The 16,103-nt window shown below is 38.8% G+C and overlaps 1 protein-coding gene across 2 annotated transcripts in view; it reads right to left on the reverse strand.

Annotated features, from left to right (window-relative positions):
- Positions 1-14,077, reverse strand: part of Lix1 (limb and CNS expressed 1) — a 53,259-nt gene extending 39,182 nt beyond the window's left edge. The window contains exon 1 of one of the 2 annotated variants that reach the window (XM_048331468.1): positions 13,723-14,077. In XM_048331468.1, the coding sequence (XP_048187425.1) occupies positions 13,723-13,804 (82 nt within the window). In that variant the 5' untranslated portion in view covers positions 13,805-14,077. The remainder of the gene's footprint in view (positions 1-13,722) is intronic. The other variant, XM_048331467.1, reaches the window with a different exon arrangement.
- Between the last annotated feature and the right edge of the window lie 2,026 nt (positions 14,078-16,103).

Consider the following 16,103-nt stretch of genomic DNA (forward strand, 5'->3'; position numbering starts at 1 on the left):
TTGAATAAATGTTCACAGAAGTAATTAGATCCCTATGGCAGGGCTCTCATGAGTGAGTTTTATATTTTCTCCTTCCTGTGTTTTCCTTTTTATTATGAAAATGTAGCATTGAGGATATCTCAGTTAACCAATGAAGACATCAGCAATGGGGAATACCTTGGCTAGTTAACCTTTGACCCTCACCAGTAGAAATCTCACATTGGCATCAGCCAGGATGTTCTCTTCTCTTGTCTTCAAACACATGGGGCTTATTTGTTATCTGTGTGTTGGCTTAAGTTTTCCCTCCTACCTGGAGTGTATTTCTGCCCCTCCCCTCTCCTCCTGCCCTTCAATTTCCTCCTATACTTCAGAAGAAACACCACCTCCTCCATCATGCGTTACTCACTGACGCTAGCTCACATACATCTCCGTTTCGGAGCTCTTATTCCATTAGCGTTCCTGAGTCTTAGCACTTAATCTCCTATAAACCATGCTAATAAAATGGATATGGTGCTCCTGGCTAAATTTATCAAGTCAGACTTGGCTGGACCTCTTTCTGGCCAGAAGAATTGAAATGCCTTGTGGTAACAATTCATCTAATAGAGTACAGTTTTCTGTGATTTAACTCACAGCAGACTGAAGGTCTAGAGGGCAAAGACTCTGGCTCATTCTTCTCTGTAGATTCCTTGGTATCTAGCACAGAACTGTTTTATTTGCCTAGAAGCAGTCATTGAATTGAATACTTGTAATCTCAGAACACTCCACATATCTGAACAGTCGTATCTACACCCAAATTTAAACACTTAATATACATTTAACAAGATGAATGACAAAATTTTACAACAAGTCTTCATCTAGGATGTGGACCCCATTGTGAGGGAGTAGTATGAGCAGAGAGGATGAAGAAAGGTGGACATGATCAGAATACTTATGTAGCTATGTGAAAAGGGAACAATGAAGTTTGGTGAGATTGGTTTGGGGAGTGAGAGGAGGGGAGAAGGGACAATAATGGAGGGGTGACTGTGATCAAGATATGCAGCACACATAAATGGACATGTCAAAATGAAACTCCTTTGTACAACTACTTGATAAAAATGGAGTAAAAAAGAAAATAAGTGAAGTTCTGTATGATTCATGGCAACAAATCAGGATTTCTTTCTCTGATAGGAGGTTTTATATATGTATCTCTGTAGTACCCACAAAGCTTGTCTCTGATGGTAGCATCTATGCCCAAACAGAGATACAAGAGGACCAAAAGATAAAGCCTGGTCAGAGTAGGACATGAGTGACTACTTGTTCACTTGAGTGGTATGTTTATAGTAACTATGGCTTAGGTAATGCTAAATGGGGATGATAAGTCCATTTGTCTCCAGTGCCAACAGTAATTCATTTATGTTGACAGCCTAGAGTGCTCTGTTGAAAAGGACTGAAAATAGTTCCTAGGATATGTGGAACAGAACACCATAATTAACCATCCATGCGGCATAGTCTATGTGTCATGCCTGACATTGGTAATATAAAGTAATATGTAAGTTCAAGATAGGTCTCTGCCCACAGAAATTTATAATCTGTCTGTAGATATAATATATTCATAATATAACTAGTGAACAAAATATTAGAGTGCTAAGTTATAGAACAGAGATGAGTTAAAGTAATATTTAAAGCTTTATAAATGATGGCATAGTAATTAAATAAGTACAAAGGCAAAAGGTAAGAGAATGTGGGCTGAGAACGTCAAGAAAAGGAAAGCCTGGGTTAAGTTCTTAGGCAATGAGACTTAGGCAGGGTGGGGGAAAGAAGAGAAACTGTGCTCTCAAAGGAGCAAGTGTGGCATTAAACAGGAAAAAAACAGGAGAAATTGGTGTGTAGTGTGGAAATCCATGGCAGTAAGTACTGACCAGTAAGCAGAGACCAGGGAAATCCAAAGACACCAAACTTGACAGTTGTGGGGAAACAATGGCCCTTTGCTTCAGGCAGTAAACAAGACAGTAGTGAGTGGAGGAAGGCGAGGGAGTTCTCACTTCTGGCAAAAGAAGAAGAGAACTTTGCTGAGCTCTACAGGTGCACAGTCTAGCAGTCTGCAAAAATAGAGTTTATGATGGGAGCACCAGCAATCTACAGAGCAAGTACATACTGGAGAATGATTCTCCAGCCTTTTCTAGCCTGCTCATAAGTCCGTGGTGGGGGAAACCACCTTAAAGAGAAATCTTACAATCAAACCTTTAGTCTGTGGGGAGCCAAAACCCAGCCAGTCTTAGATACCCAAACCTCAGATAGCTCCACTGTGCACTAGCTAAGAAAGTGCCACAGCAAGGATCAGTGTGGATGGAAGAAAGTAGTTATGACTTAGACACAGACTCAGAGACACCACTCTCCAAGGTAAGAAAGGGTGGGCTATCCTGAAGAAGGGTGATTACACTGGACAACTACAGCCTCAACTCTGAGGAGGGAAAGCAGCTGTGTGTGAATTTGAGAGGAGGCCCTAGGACAAAGACAGCGATGGTCAGGGCACACAGGCTCCGCAGTGCCTTTGCTTCACCATCCCAGCACAGACTGCTTTGCTTCGATTGCTTTCTATCTTTTCACATCTCTAGAAACAATTCGTGGACACGAAGCCATTGCTTGGGCAATTTCCAGAGCCATGCCTGTGGTGTGAGATGAACAGTCTTCCCATTCAGCCGATGGACGAGCCTTGAGCTGGATTGCAGACAGAGGCCGCGGACAGACACGCAACCCAGCAGCTGACCATAGAAGCTAATGTGCCCCACCAGCAAGGCGGGGTGCAGCGAGTCTGCAAATAGTCCTCTGCAGTCTAAGTTCAGAAGGTCAGTGATTCAATGTCCCCTTACCCCCCTAACAGTTAAATTGCAAAACAACAAGCCTAGAAAAAAAGAGGAAAGCTATCCATCCTCCTCAACAGAAAAGAAATCTTGACATAGATACATATGCATATAGTCTTTTTATCTGCATTTTGTTTATTGTAGTTTCCTTCAATATTATTTCGAATACTTCCACCTCATACTTTTCTACTCTCCTATCTGCTTTCTCTCTCTTTCCTACTTTTCTTTTCTATTACCCAATTAAAATATTTTGTCTTTACTTAGTTTTAAATTGCTAGTTAATCCTATAAGCAATTCTTCTTTCTTTGTCATCCTTATGGGGGGGGGGGGGTGTAGTTGCCTTCCTCCTCCCACCCTCCCTCCCTCCTTCCCTTCTTTCCTTCTATCTGTCTCTCTTCCTCTCTTTCTTCTTTATCATTAAACTTAAATACTTTGTTAAATATTGCAAAGTGAAATTGTAAGAGATGTGGAAGGAGAAGGGGAGAAAGAAGAGAAGATAAGAAAGGGCAAAAGAAACAGTGGATATAATAAAACATATATCATATGATTATATGGAAACACCTCAATGACATTCACTAGTTTATACAATGGATACAAGCTAATAAAGAAAGAATTTCATCACTGATGAAGGAATTCAGGAGTTGCCACCCCAAAATGTATCACTTTGGAGTTGATGACTTTAAAGTGATTGCACTTGAGAACTATTGGACGCAGGCCTATGCTTTTGCTGAGCTATTCGTATCTGCCTGAAGATCTATCTTCCAAAAGAACTCAGTAGTCCTAACTCCAACGAAATAAGATCATAGGAGGCAAGACTGCTCCTCCATGTACACATACGACTATGATCTGCTCTTTGAAGTTTGATCTGAGATAACGTTATTTTTAGAGAGACTGATGGATTTTCATGAAATATACATTTTATTCACCATACATTCCTTATCACATTCCAATAAATTATGTCTCCACTATGGCCCAGAAGCTCCAAGCCCCTGTTCCTTCTCAAAACTTAGGGAGCTAGGTAAACTTCAATTACTTACTTCAAGTCTCATATTTTGTGGGATGTCTCTGCATACATCTGTCATTAAGTATAATGTTTCTGCTATTAATCTGGAATTTTATCAATGTGGTTCATAGTCCAGACAGGGAATCTCAAAGGGGGGGCAGGGGGTGAGAGTCATTTTAGACTCCTTGGTGCGAGTCATGGGAAAGGATGCCATTAGGAAAGAGATAGGACAACAAAAAATAAAATTACTTAACTTCATTTTGTAATTGGACATAACATTACTATTCTAATGTGACAGCTTGTCCCAAAGGGGAGACAAAGGCAGGAATACAAATTCTTTTCTCTCTGTTGTGGTATATGGTATGTATGCTATCTGTGGTTGATAGCTCTACTCTGGATAAGTGGAGCCAAAAGGAAGGACTCAGGGAAAATGTGCTTTTTTTTGTACATGTGAATAGTTCAAGGTAAAAGGTTTCTCTAAGAGGAGCATGGGCAGAGCACCTCATGAGAAGTATGGTTGAGATGAAGCAATCAAGAGTCCTACTTCTGCAAGCTTGAAGAAGACTGAGGTTTTTTTTTTCAAAAAAGACATCAGCAGTTACACACCAAGAGAACTTTTACCCTAAAATCTCAGAGCTTGCTGAGTGTGTGTGTGTGTATACATGAAACATTGTATTTTCATATTTACAGATTGGATATGAGGGGGATACTGATGGGAAAATATGACCTGTGTTTTCATTTGGTAAATATGAGATAGAGACAATTTAACTACTCAGTGGATTACAAAGTATACTATAGAAAAGTTTTCATACATGTGTACTAGTTGATACACAATAAACTATGTGCTGAATCTTGTCTCTATCTAGTTTATCATTAGGCAGACTGTTTATGGAGTGATTAAAAGCTCAGTCTCTGGAGTTATATGTTCTGGCTTGAATATTGCAAGATACCTAACTGCCCCCTGCCTTGGTTCCTCATCTGTGAAATTCAATGCCTACATCATAGAATTGCTTTGAAAATTAAACATGGTCAGAAATTCACACATGGCAAGCACTATTGTGTGGTTGTGATTAGAGTAGGTAAAAAAAGAAAGGAAAAGACATGATTATATGTCTGTTCTTGTATCTTTGAAACTGTTTCTAGATTAGAAACCCTATTATTATTCTAAAAATAGTGTGAAAATTCTCTGATTGAACACAATGTTCTATTTGTCTCCAAGATACACAAAGAGCTCCAAGACTGGAAAAAGAAAGCTTGTGTGATAACATTCATTGGTAAAGTCAAACTTCATAATAGCCAGAACATGGATGAAATGCTACATTCCTCAAGGTGAAATATGGATTTTCATTCAAGTGTTCACTTTCAAATGGATGCTACAGGCAAAAGATCTTCTATGAGCAAAAATTACAGAGAGGTGTGAACCCTTTATTTTAAATTAAAGCTTAATAAATGTATGTGCCTCAGGAAAGTAAAAACAATATAGCTCATTGCCTAGTTCAATTACCTAATAGAAATCTTGCATAGAAGATAGCCATTAGTCCACAAAAAAAGGGATCTTTGCCTACTATAAATCCACCAGGAAAAGAAAACCATTTCTTTTAATTCTTGCACAGGAAAAATTCTAGCTGGGTAAAATTTTCCTTGCCAAAAACAATTAGAGACAAATTGGAAAGGCTGTCATTTGGGCATAAATCAGAGGCTTTCATGTGATTAACATATTTTCAAATAGCTTTTCTGCCTTTAAACAAATGAATTTATGCTCTGTAATATTTTAATATAGTCTTCAATTAAATTACTCTTAGCAGGTAATATGTTAAAATAAAATTAATTAATGTTTTCTGTTCTAGCAATTCAATCATATAGAACTTGTTCTTACCAACGTGATTTCTTAATTTTGTGGAGGATAAATAGGAAAAGGACTCTCCATATTCAAGGGACAAATGCACAATAAGATGTATTTGTGAGTCATTAAAAATAACAGTGAGGTGCTTGTGGGTGTTGAATCCCAGGGCACGGACTAATCGAGTCTACCTAGCTGTTTGCAACCTTCCTCAGCCTTGCTTTGAGCAGGCTAATGGAATCTGTGTGTCCAGTAGTGCACGCGGGAATCCTGAGCCCCTTGCTTTTGTGGGGGCAGTCTTTTAAAGGTAGCCACAGCTGCACAGCAAGACACAGGCCAACTTGGATTCCTGCTTTGTTCCCAGCAGAAAGAATGGTTGTGCTCTCAGTCAGTGTTAGCTCCCTCAGCAGCTGGTAAGTTGGTGGTGTTTTCTTTCCTTTTGCTTCTTTCACCTCTACCCCCAATTCCAAACATTTTCCTGAAGGAACTTTGATCCTTGGGTGTTTTTTTTTTTTTAATAGTTAATCTCTCAGGAGATTTTTACAACATATGCAAATAGGATGTCTTCTTTTTTGGATTAATTTTCACCAATAGAATTTGAAATTGCTGAAAATCCTTTTCTGTGCTGGGGAAGGGGAGAGGTAAGGTGAAATTTAAATAACAATGATTTTCTTTCTATTTGCAATTATATGAAGGAGCAAGAAGGAATCACCAAGGCAAAATAAAAAGTTGATTAGGTCTATCACACGTAAACAGCAGTGGCGTGCCCGAGCTCACATATGTGGTTTATATGTGCACCATGGGTCAGATGATGACATCAATCTCTAAAGCTGCAGAAAAGAAAAACCTGATATAATCTATTTCCCAATCGGGGGTATATGTCTTTCCCATCTATCACTAGGTACCGACATTACACTGTGTTTAAAAGAGACTATGTAGGAACATTGATTTGTAGGCAATCAAGTAAGGATTGGCCACACTGGCTGCTTGGATGGTTAGTTCTACTTTGTTAAAATAGTATATCTGGCGTCATGCTCCTGCGGTTTATACCTGTGATTGTAGCTACTCGGGAGCCTGAGATATGAGGATCATGCTTCAAAGCTAGCCCTGGCAACGCAGTCCATGACACTCTTAAGAAACTCTTCTTTAAGAAACTAGTCAGAAAACCCAGAAGTACAGCTGTAGCTCAAGTGACAGAGTGCTAGCCTTGAGCAAAGGAGCTCAGGGACAGAGTGCAGACACCAAAACAAAAACAAAAAAGAGCAAACCCAAGCAAATGAGACTATCTTTTCCTGGAAATAGTGATATTAAGAGTACTCCCCAGCACCTGCTACAGCTGTCTAAATAAACTGTATGTACAAGGCAAGACAGTATTTGACTATAAAAAGACCCTTGCTGACCCACAGCTGGAGGTTGGTTTGAAGATGAATGTTAGGATTGGTAATGTAAGTCCCTGTGCCAGTGCGGTGTCTGGGATATGAGCTGTTTTGCGAGGCCAGCTAGAGGTAACTCTCTCATTAAGGTGCCTGAGGTAGCTCTGTATCTTTTGGGACCCTCCTTCCATGCCCCTCCTACCTATGTGGCTGTCAATTTATCCCTGCATGCAGTTAGCCTGTGCTCATGATGTCAGTGAATTAGTGGTGTAGAAAAGCCCTGGAAAATCTTACTTTATCATAAAAGGAGGATATCTGAGCTGTGCACCAGTGGCCCATGCCTATAATCCTAGCTACTCAGGAGGTGAGACTTGAGGATCACTGTTTGAAGCCAGTCCAGGCAGGAAAGTCAATGAGACTCGAAACTCCAATTAATCACAAAAAAAAGGTGGAAAGGGGCCTGTGGCTGAAGGGATAGAATGCTAGCCTAGAGCACAAAAGCTCAGGGACAGTGTCCATGCCCTAAGATCCCTGAGTTCAATACCTAGGATCAGCACGAGAGCGGCGAGGGGAGAAAGAGAATACTGAGAGGGACCTCAACCTATCAGCAGTCAGAAAACATCTGCTGTGCACCTGCCTGGCCCTGTAGAAGGCACCATAGGACTGCAGAAAAGTAGGAAGTCTAACCCTTCTCTGAGACTGACAACTAAGGTGTCTACGAAAGTACCCTGGAGAAATAATAACAGGCAGTGCAGAGTCACAGAGCCATGTAAACGAAGCAGTGCAGGCCCTAAGTGCCAACAGAGTGGTGACTAATGATGAGTTTCCACAGCTGCTTAACGAGACGAGATCAAACTCGGGATCAACTGATTATCATCGCACCAGAATGAAGAATCAAAAAGCAAACCATAACTTCAACAACATTCCATAGATACCACAGGGAAAATATAAAGAACTACAGAGAAGACAATAAATGTCTATTTGGTTAATATTCAACTTTCAACCCTTTTTTTTCTTTTAAGATAGAATTGTTTTAACTATCTCTACAGATTAAATGTACTTGGGCATTTGAACATGGAAGAAAAGAAACAAGAGAGTTTGGGGTTAAAATGTCAATATGAAATGTATTAAATAAAGACGATTCTTTTATGAAAGGCTTCTAAAGTTGTCTTACATTTCTTAAATCAATCTGTAGCACATAATCAGTAAAACCGTATCATTTAAACAGAAAGATCATAACTTAGAAACTCACCCTAAGGCAGCTGTATCCTATTATGGGCTGTAACTTAACACATGAGTCTCAGAAGTTGTTAAAATTGAGTTCAGGCTAACATATCTCAACTGCTTAAAAAAATAGCCCTCTGGTGAGATAGGAGTCCATGAAGACATCCCATACTGATCTCGAAGGATGAAAGAAATATCATACATATTATTCTGATTTGTTAAAAAGTACGTGTCTATAAGAAATAAATGCACCAGGACAGATATGGCCTTTATGTGATTGTGAAAACACCTACTTTCTTCCAATTTTGAACATTTTTCCTCTCAGACTGAGGATATTAGTATTAAACACTGGCAAATGACTATTTGCTGAGAAAAGGAGAGAATATCTCTTTATTCCACCAATAGCTGAACTGAAGCCTCCATTTTTCTTTTAGCATAAATCCAAATTCAAATAACTGAATATTTTAATAAATAAAGTAACATGGCATTGTTCTATAAAACAGGCATAGCCAGTTTAATTATAAAATTATCAGAGTTTAATTTATTGTCATTAGGTGAAGTCATGATTCTAAAATGAGTTAGATAGAAAAGAATGGAGAACTTTATACTTTTCTTTTTCTTTTTGGTTGCTTAATTTATTGGATGGAATGCAATGCAATATATATAGGATTTTAAAGCTCAAGGAATTTCGTCCTTTATATACTATTCCCTTCTTTCCTTGAAATATGAAAACTATAAATGTATGATCAAATTTATAGATATATTAAAAGCATGGATTAAAAAGCATGGACTCGAGGGTTCTTGCTCTTGGGCCACATATAACAAACTAGGTTCATGACTACTAAGATGTTTTTAATAGCGCTAGAGTTGGGCCAATTTTTCCAAAGTGTAAAAATATGCCCTTTGAAGAATAGTATTCATCTAAATGACATATGTGTACATATAAAACATTTTGTGAAGAAAACTACTTCCTCAAATAAAAGAGTAACTTACATTCACTTGAGTAGCATTTAGTAAGGGTTCCATCTTACTTTTTGATTATAAAATTTGGAGAAGACACTAATGAAATCTAACATTTCACTTTATAAAGCCAACTTAGTAACCAACACATTCTTGAGGCAGCGATGGCAGTTAAGATAGCATTTAAACAATCTGACTCAGGTGTTCTTGATTTGGCTCTTCAGTCAGTGAACATGGTCCCTCCGCACAAGTATCTTTGGCATTCACCAATCTTCCGATTGAACTGGCAAATGATTTTTTGCTAAGAAAAGAAAAACTACAAATCTCCCTTCTTTAGGTATCAGGAAGTATACCTCCAACAGATGTCAGTATAAACTTGCCCCAATGCACAGTAAGGCCATACATAAGCTTGCAGAACTAATCTAAGATCATGGGTAACTTCAATGGGTCCTGATTGCCTGCATGTTAGCAACAGTCAAACTACCTTCTCTACCCTCTGACTTCCCGCTGTGTATTTCTTGTCTTCCCTTGAACAGGCTAATTCCCTTCCACAAAATGCTATCCCTTTCCACGTTCCTCACACACTCTGCTCAGAGGTGACTTCTTAGTATGCTCCTCCGCACCCAAGGGAGTCCATTTCTTTCATTTCTCTAACAGCTACAGCCATTATAAGACTTACAACATGGCTAGCTATTCCCAGAGGGAACATCTTGTAGTAACTCAGAGCAAGGAAGTGAAGCCAGAATTTGTTTCTCGCCTCCATCATTTGCTTGTTGTGTGGCAAACTTGACAAACTATCTTAACCTTCCTTAATATCAATTCTCTCACCACTAAATACCAAGAGTACCTAACTTGCTACCACAATATTACCTTCCATCTTGCTGTGAAGAATCAATGGTTCTAGCACAATGCCTAACACATGATGCAGACCTAACCTACCCTTGCTAGCAAGTGGGTGAAAGAAGAGCCCAAGGATACCAAGTAGGTGTCTTTTGGATCCAGAATTGCAGCCATCCTGAAATCATTTGGTTGTCTTCTTCTTTTTTTTTTTTTTTTTTTTTTTTTTTTTGGCCAGTCCTGGGCCTTGGTCTCAGGGCCTGAGCACTGTCTCTGGCTTCTTTTTGCTCAAGGCTAGCACTCTGCCACTTGAGCCACAGCGCCACTTCTGGCCATTTTCTATATATGTGGTGCTGGGGAATCGAACCCAGGGCTTCATGTATATGAGGCAAGCACTCTTGCCACTAGGCCATATTCCCAGCCCTGGTTGTTTGTTTTGAGGAAGCATGTGAGTACTGTCAAACAGTGGCAAATAAATAGTAAATTCACATAGTCCCTAGAAAGAGCAGATAGGAGCTCTTTTTATGAGAGTTTATTTTCATTGTGGCAAATCATGCAAGAAAAAGAAATTGGATATTTCACAAAGGCAAGAATAGATAGCAAAGCTGGGCACCAGTAGCTTAGGCCTGTAATCCTAGCTATTCAGGAGGCTGAGATCTGAGTATTGGTGTTCGAAGCCAGCCCAGACAGAAGAGTCCCGGTGAGACTCTTGTCTCCAATTAACAACTCAAAAAGCCAGTGCTGTGGCCCAAGTGATAGAGTGCTAGACTTGAGCACAAAGAGGTTCAGGGACAGTGCTCAGGCCCTGAGTTCAAGCCCCAGGACTGGCAAAAAAAAAAAAAAAGATGGCATCATAGATATGTCCCCTACATTCCATGCAAAGAGATTCTGCCTGAGAGTGTGGAGCTATCCAGTACTATTGTTCTGAAGCAGAGACACATGTAGTGGAGCAAGTCCACTCTATTATAACTCTATAGAAACAAACTTCAAGTAGGATCCCACCATATTTAGAACTCTTTTAATTATTTTTTCAATTGGAAGGTGAATAAGAAGTGAGAAAATAAGTTATGTAAGAATTTCCTTCTGAGAGAAAATAACAAAACAATCACAACTATTGCCAGATGAACACCTTGTCTAAAATAAAATGACAGCTTTACATGTTGTAATATGTCATTTGAAGCAAGGGCTCCTAGGCTGAGAAAAACATTCAATGTTTATTTCCTTAAACGAATATAACTATTCCCACATGCATCTGTCTCAGACCAATACAAATCTCTGGGTGCCTTTTTCTGACCAACTTGAAGAGAAAACTCATTTACGCTTAGTTGTTTATAAGCAAATCAAAAGCACACTGCTGAGGAAAAAAGAATCAGTGACTATTTTCCCTTCCTGCAGTATGGGTAGTAAAAAGTAAGAAAAAGTGCCTTTGCATTCACAGAAGAAAAATTCAGAAAAGCCTGCACATCTTTCTTTTTTCTTTTTCTTTTTTTTATAATGCTCCTTTGTTCAATAGGGCTGAGCTTGAGAATTTTTTTGGATTAGCTTTTCATCTTGCAGGAAAGCAAGGTAGCAGTTTTTCTGAAGTGATTGGCAGTGACATAGTCCTGCAGTCAATCCCTTCCTTCTGGCAGAAAGTGATTGGAGGAGGAGGAGGGGAGGGGAGGAGCCAGGAATGAGCAAAAGGCCAAGGGACTACTCAGAACCTGCCATTCAAAACGAGGGCAGCTTTTCACAGGCCGTCAGCAGAAGTATGGTGGCAGCAACTTATTGTGCCAAAGAAAAATGGCCTACATGCCAAACTGCCACATGGAGACAGCATTGCCTCGGCCCAATTACTCCCTCATCCGGAATAAGTAAGATAAGCCTCTGATATCCTGCCCCAGAAAGTAAACCCATTCCCACTTACTACACCTGGGTTTCGAGTGTTGAAATTCTCCAGGGCCATGAAGACTCCTATATAGAAATTTGCTATCTGACTTAATTTCTCAGATTAGAAAAGCCAGAGGAAGGAGGACCAGAAGTTTAACATTTACACCCACTAAGCTGGCCACGCAGTTGGCAGAGTGACAGTGTACTCTAGGCTAAGCAGGAATGCTCTGTAGTCAAATTTAGTTTTCATATTAATAAATGCAATATATAAAAGAGGACACTTTTGTCTTTCAATATGAAAGACTTACTGCAAAGGACCAGGTGACAGAGTTTAATGTATGCTTTATAATTACCCCCATTGAAAATTCTATCCTCTTTTCTAAACTGTAAGCATTTCAGGAACGGAGTTCAGGTTAAAGAGTGGGCCATGCAATCTCAAACTTCTTCCTGTTATTTCTTTTTGTTTCTTCCACTCTTCAAACCCTCAGCCTAAGTCCTACACAGTTTATCCAAAGCTCTGGGAAACCCTAGAGCCCTTTTATCCTTCAGGAGGAATTCAGTGCTTTTGTAGTAGAGACATTCTTTCCTTGTCTTTTCATTTAAAGAAACATACCAAGCCTGAATAGACTCCAGGCTGGGCGGGAGGATGGGGTGATTTTTATTAGCTCTAATATAGCTATTGACTAATGCTTAAACACAATATTTTTTAAAACAAGAAAGAAAGAAAACGCTTTTCACTTCATGCCTTGGAGGGTAGATTGGTTACAATTTAATTTCTAAAAGGAAAAAAAAAAAGGAATCAAATGGCCCAACCTTTCCCTTTCTTCATCTCACATATGAGAAATATAAACTAGGAAGACATCTGGAAAGGAACAGTAATCAGAAAGCAAAAATCCAAACCATTGATGTTTTGATGGAGACAAACATAACTAGATTCACAAGGAGGAAAGCTGTAACCTATTGAAGTGAGAAAAAAATTTCATATGCATTTTACCTTTTGGGCAGTTCCAAAGCAAAGTTCTATTTCAGAAGCCCTTTGTAATATGAAACCCACTGTAGATAAGATATAAGTGAGGATAGTCTGTTTTGCAGCAGCAAGAAATCAAATTGGTTCCAGAAACAAAGTTACATGACAAATGGTTTACTAGTATTGCTGGAATTGGAAAGCTTGATTGAATTATTTTTCATAATCATCTTTCAAAAAGATTTTGAAATAACTCTGCCATACTTTGGGGGGAGGGGTCCAACGTGTGCTGCTGATGTTGAGAGGTTTCTCAGTTTATTGTGCTTTTAACAAGAGTATTGGAATTAGTTATCAAAATTTAAGAGCTTAGTGGTAATTCATAAATTTTGTTTGTGCCACAATTTTTTAAATACACGTTCATAATTTCACTTAACTAATGCATATTGTCAAAGAGTAAACAGGTTAACAAATATAGATGCATTTTATTATCTTTTACAAGTGTGTTTTAGTTCTCATCTCAGTTCCAGTCAGCCTTACTTTATTTAAAAAAAAAATATCATCTGGAAAAGTTCATTAAGACTTGACTGGTTTTACATTTTAAAAGAAGGGACTTATAAACAGTAAGATGTATCGCTTCAAAATAACCCAGTTATGCTTGCAGATAAAATGAAATCATGCTTCTGACTGAAGTCAGGAACAAGTTAAATATCATTTAGACCACAGCACACGACTCCAGAGATTTAGAAGAAATCACAGTTAAATAGAATGTGACTAGACGGTTAAGACTATTTTCCAAAAAGAAATGAAAAAACCTTTTCCCCTTCAGTACTTACAGTCTTTGAAGACTCCAGCCGGGTCTCGGTGAGGCAGGGCTTGGGCAATGATGTGTCTCAGAGATTCCAAGGTCCTGTCCATCTCGGGTCTGCCTGTGGGAGTCTCCTGCACAGAGTGTCCTCATGCCTGAATTCTTGCAGTCCTGGACTGAATTTGTGCAGCTCATTGATGCACTGGATTACCAAAGAATCCCTTTTAACATCTGCCAATCAGACATTTCCCAGAATCTAAAGACCCCTTAGGGGGCCTCCTCTCAGGCTTACTTATCTTTGTTGTAGGCTGAGCTAATTAGCTCGAAAGGCTGGCTGACAGGCGAGTTCCCATTGCTTCCTTCTGTGAAACACACCCACCTACAGGCTAGCAAGGGAAGCTCAGCAATCATGGGAACACATTTCCTCTCCAACCAGATTTTGCCTGAGTACCGTGCAGCTTCTCATTTGAATTATTTCTTTAGGCCTTCCGTCTTCAAGTGTGCTTTTCCTGGAACTTGGAATTAAAGAAGTTATTTCTCAAAGCGATTTACTAAATAACAAAGGAGCAGTTGGACAAAATATATAATCAGTACAGTCAACATAAATTTTCTTTCGAAAAAGGAATATGATGCAGACTGTAGTTATAGTTGGATAATGTTTGATTCTGAATTTAGGAGCATCTCTTTTGTCAACTGTCGTTTTGTGCCCTCGAACCCCTCACACCATTGTGTGGTGGGCCAGTAGCAAGCAAAATTACCCTACAGCTTGCGTGAGAATACAGGGTTTTTTGGTTGTTCGTTTGTTTACTCTTCAAGGCAAATCACTCCCATGGTTGACATTAATTAAATTTGATATCATTCATTTTCTTTCAACTCCCAATCATTTTATTAAAAGTTTCAGGAGAAACAAAGATGTATGTTTTCAAAGAATAATGTTGGTAGTTTATGGATCCTAAGGAAACCATTCTTAATGCTCTACACCACCCCATAACAATTCGTTAAGTAACCTTTTGACAGGAGACACAAATATGTCACGGAGTGATGAGGAATTAGGCCCAATATAACCTAACTGGTTTCAATGGCTATAAGCTATATTAGTTGTTAAAGAGTCGTGGAGATCTTCTTTGCTTTTACTTAAAAGTATTTTTCCACAGGAGCCTTAAGAGATTATTTACTAATGTTCCTTCTGATTTTCAGATTTCATAATTATGTCATATTTTATGGAGAACTAAAACTAGTCTAATAAAGACTATATAAAAATAAAATGTCTTCCATGTGATCAGCTTCTCCAGCTTGCTGTGGGAGGGTGGGCTTAATAAAAGAAAAAGGAGCCATGGGGATGTAATCATAATTCTTATGATAATCACTATCATCTGGCAAAAGGTTTATAAGCCACACAGATTACAAATATGGCTTTGCCCATGGAGCCAACCCAGAAATTGATTGAAATCACACACACACACACACACACACACACACACACACACACACACGCAGGAAATTATTACTTCATGCTAAGATACTTATTTAGGATTACAAAGTACAATTTTCCTGACCTGAACCAAATAAACAGTTTTTATTTGGTTTGTTCAGTGCTGCAGATTGAATCTAAGGCCTTGAATTCTATCAATGAGCAATAATCCCAGAGTAAAAAAAATTGTTAGTGTTCTTGCACTCCAGGAGATTTTTTTGTTTGTTTATTGTCAAAGTGATGTACAGAGAGGTTACAGTTTCATGCATAAGGCAGTGAGTACATTTCTTGTTACCTCCTCCCTCATTTTTCTCCAACCTTCCCCCCTCTGCAAGTCCCTCTTCCCCCCAGTTGTACAGTTGGTTTACAGCATATTGTCTTGTAAGTATTTTTGTTGCATTGGTTCACCTTTTACCCTTTGTCTCTCAATTTTGATATTCCCCTTCCTCTCTCTAGTTCCGATAAACATATATACAATACCCAGGGTACCAATCTTAGTTACAGTGAGATCAAGGGTAATACCATAGGGAAGAACAACAAAAGAAAAAGGCATATTTGCACATAGTTTGTTGAAAATAGCAACAACAATGAAAAACCACTTAGTTCCTTAACTTGGAGTTCATTCCACTTAGCATCATCTTATGTGACCATACGTACATAGCTATTGAGCTATTGTGATCTTCTGCTAGGACTATTGTAGACATGTACTAATTATTAGCAGTGAGGGAAACCATGGAATCTATGTTTCTCTGGGTCTGACTCATTTCACTTAGTATGATTCTTTCCAAGTCTTTCCATTTCCTTACAAATAGAACAATGCCATTCCAGGAGTTTTTATATATTTATTTTTATTTTGGGAGAAGGGAGTTTATAATTTAATGCATTTGAGTTTTGTTATTTGTAGTTTCACTGTAGTGAAAGTTACTTGTCTTCTCTTG

Source organism: Perognathus longimembris, chromosome 22 (assembly GCF_023159225.1).
Source record: "Perognathus longimembris pacificus isolate PPM17 chromosome 22, ASM2315922v1, whole genome shotgun sequence".
Lineage (NCBI taxonomy): Eukaryota > Metazoa > Chordata > Mammalia > Rodentia > Heteromyidae > Perognathus > Perognathus longimembris.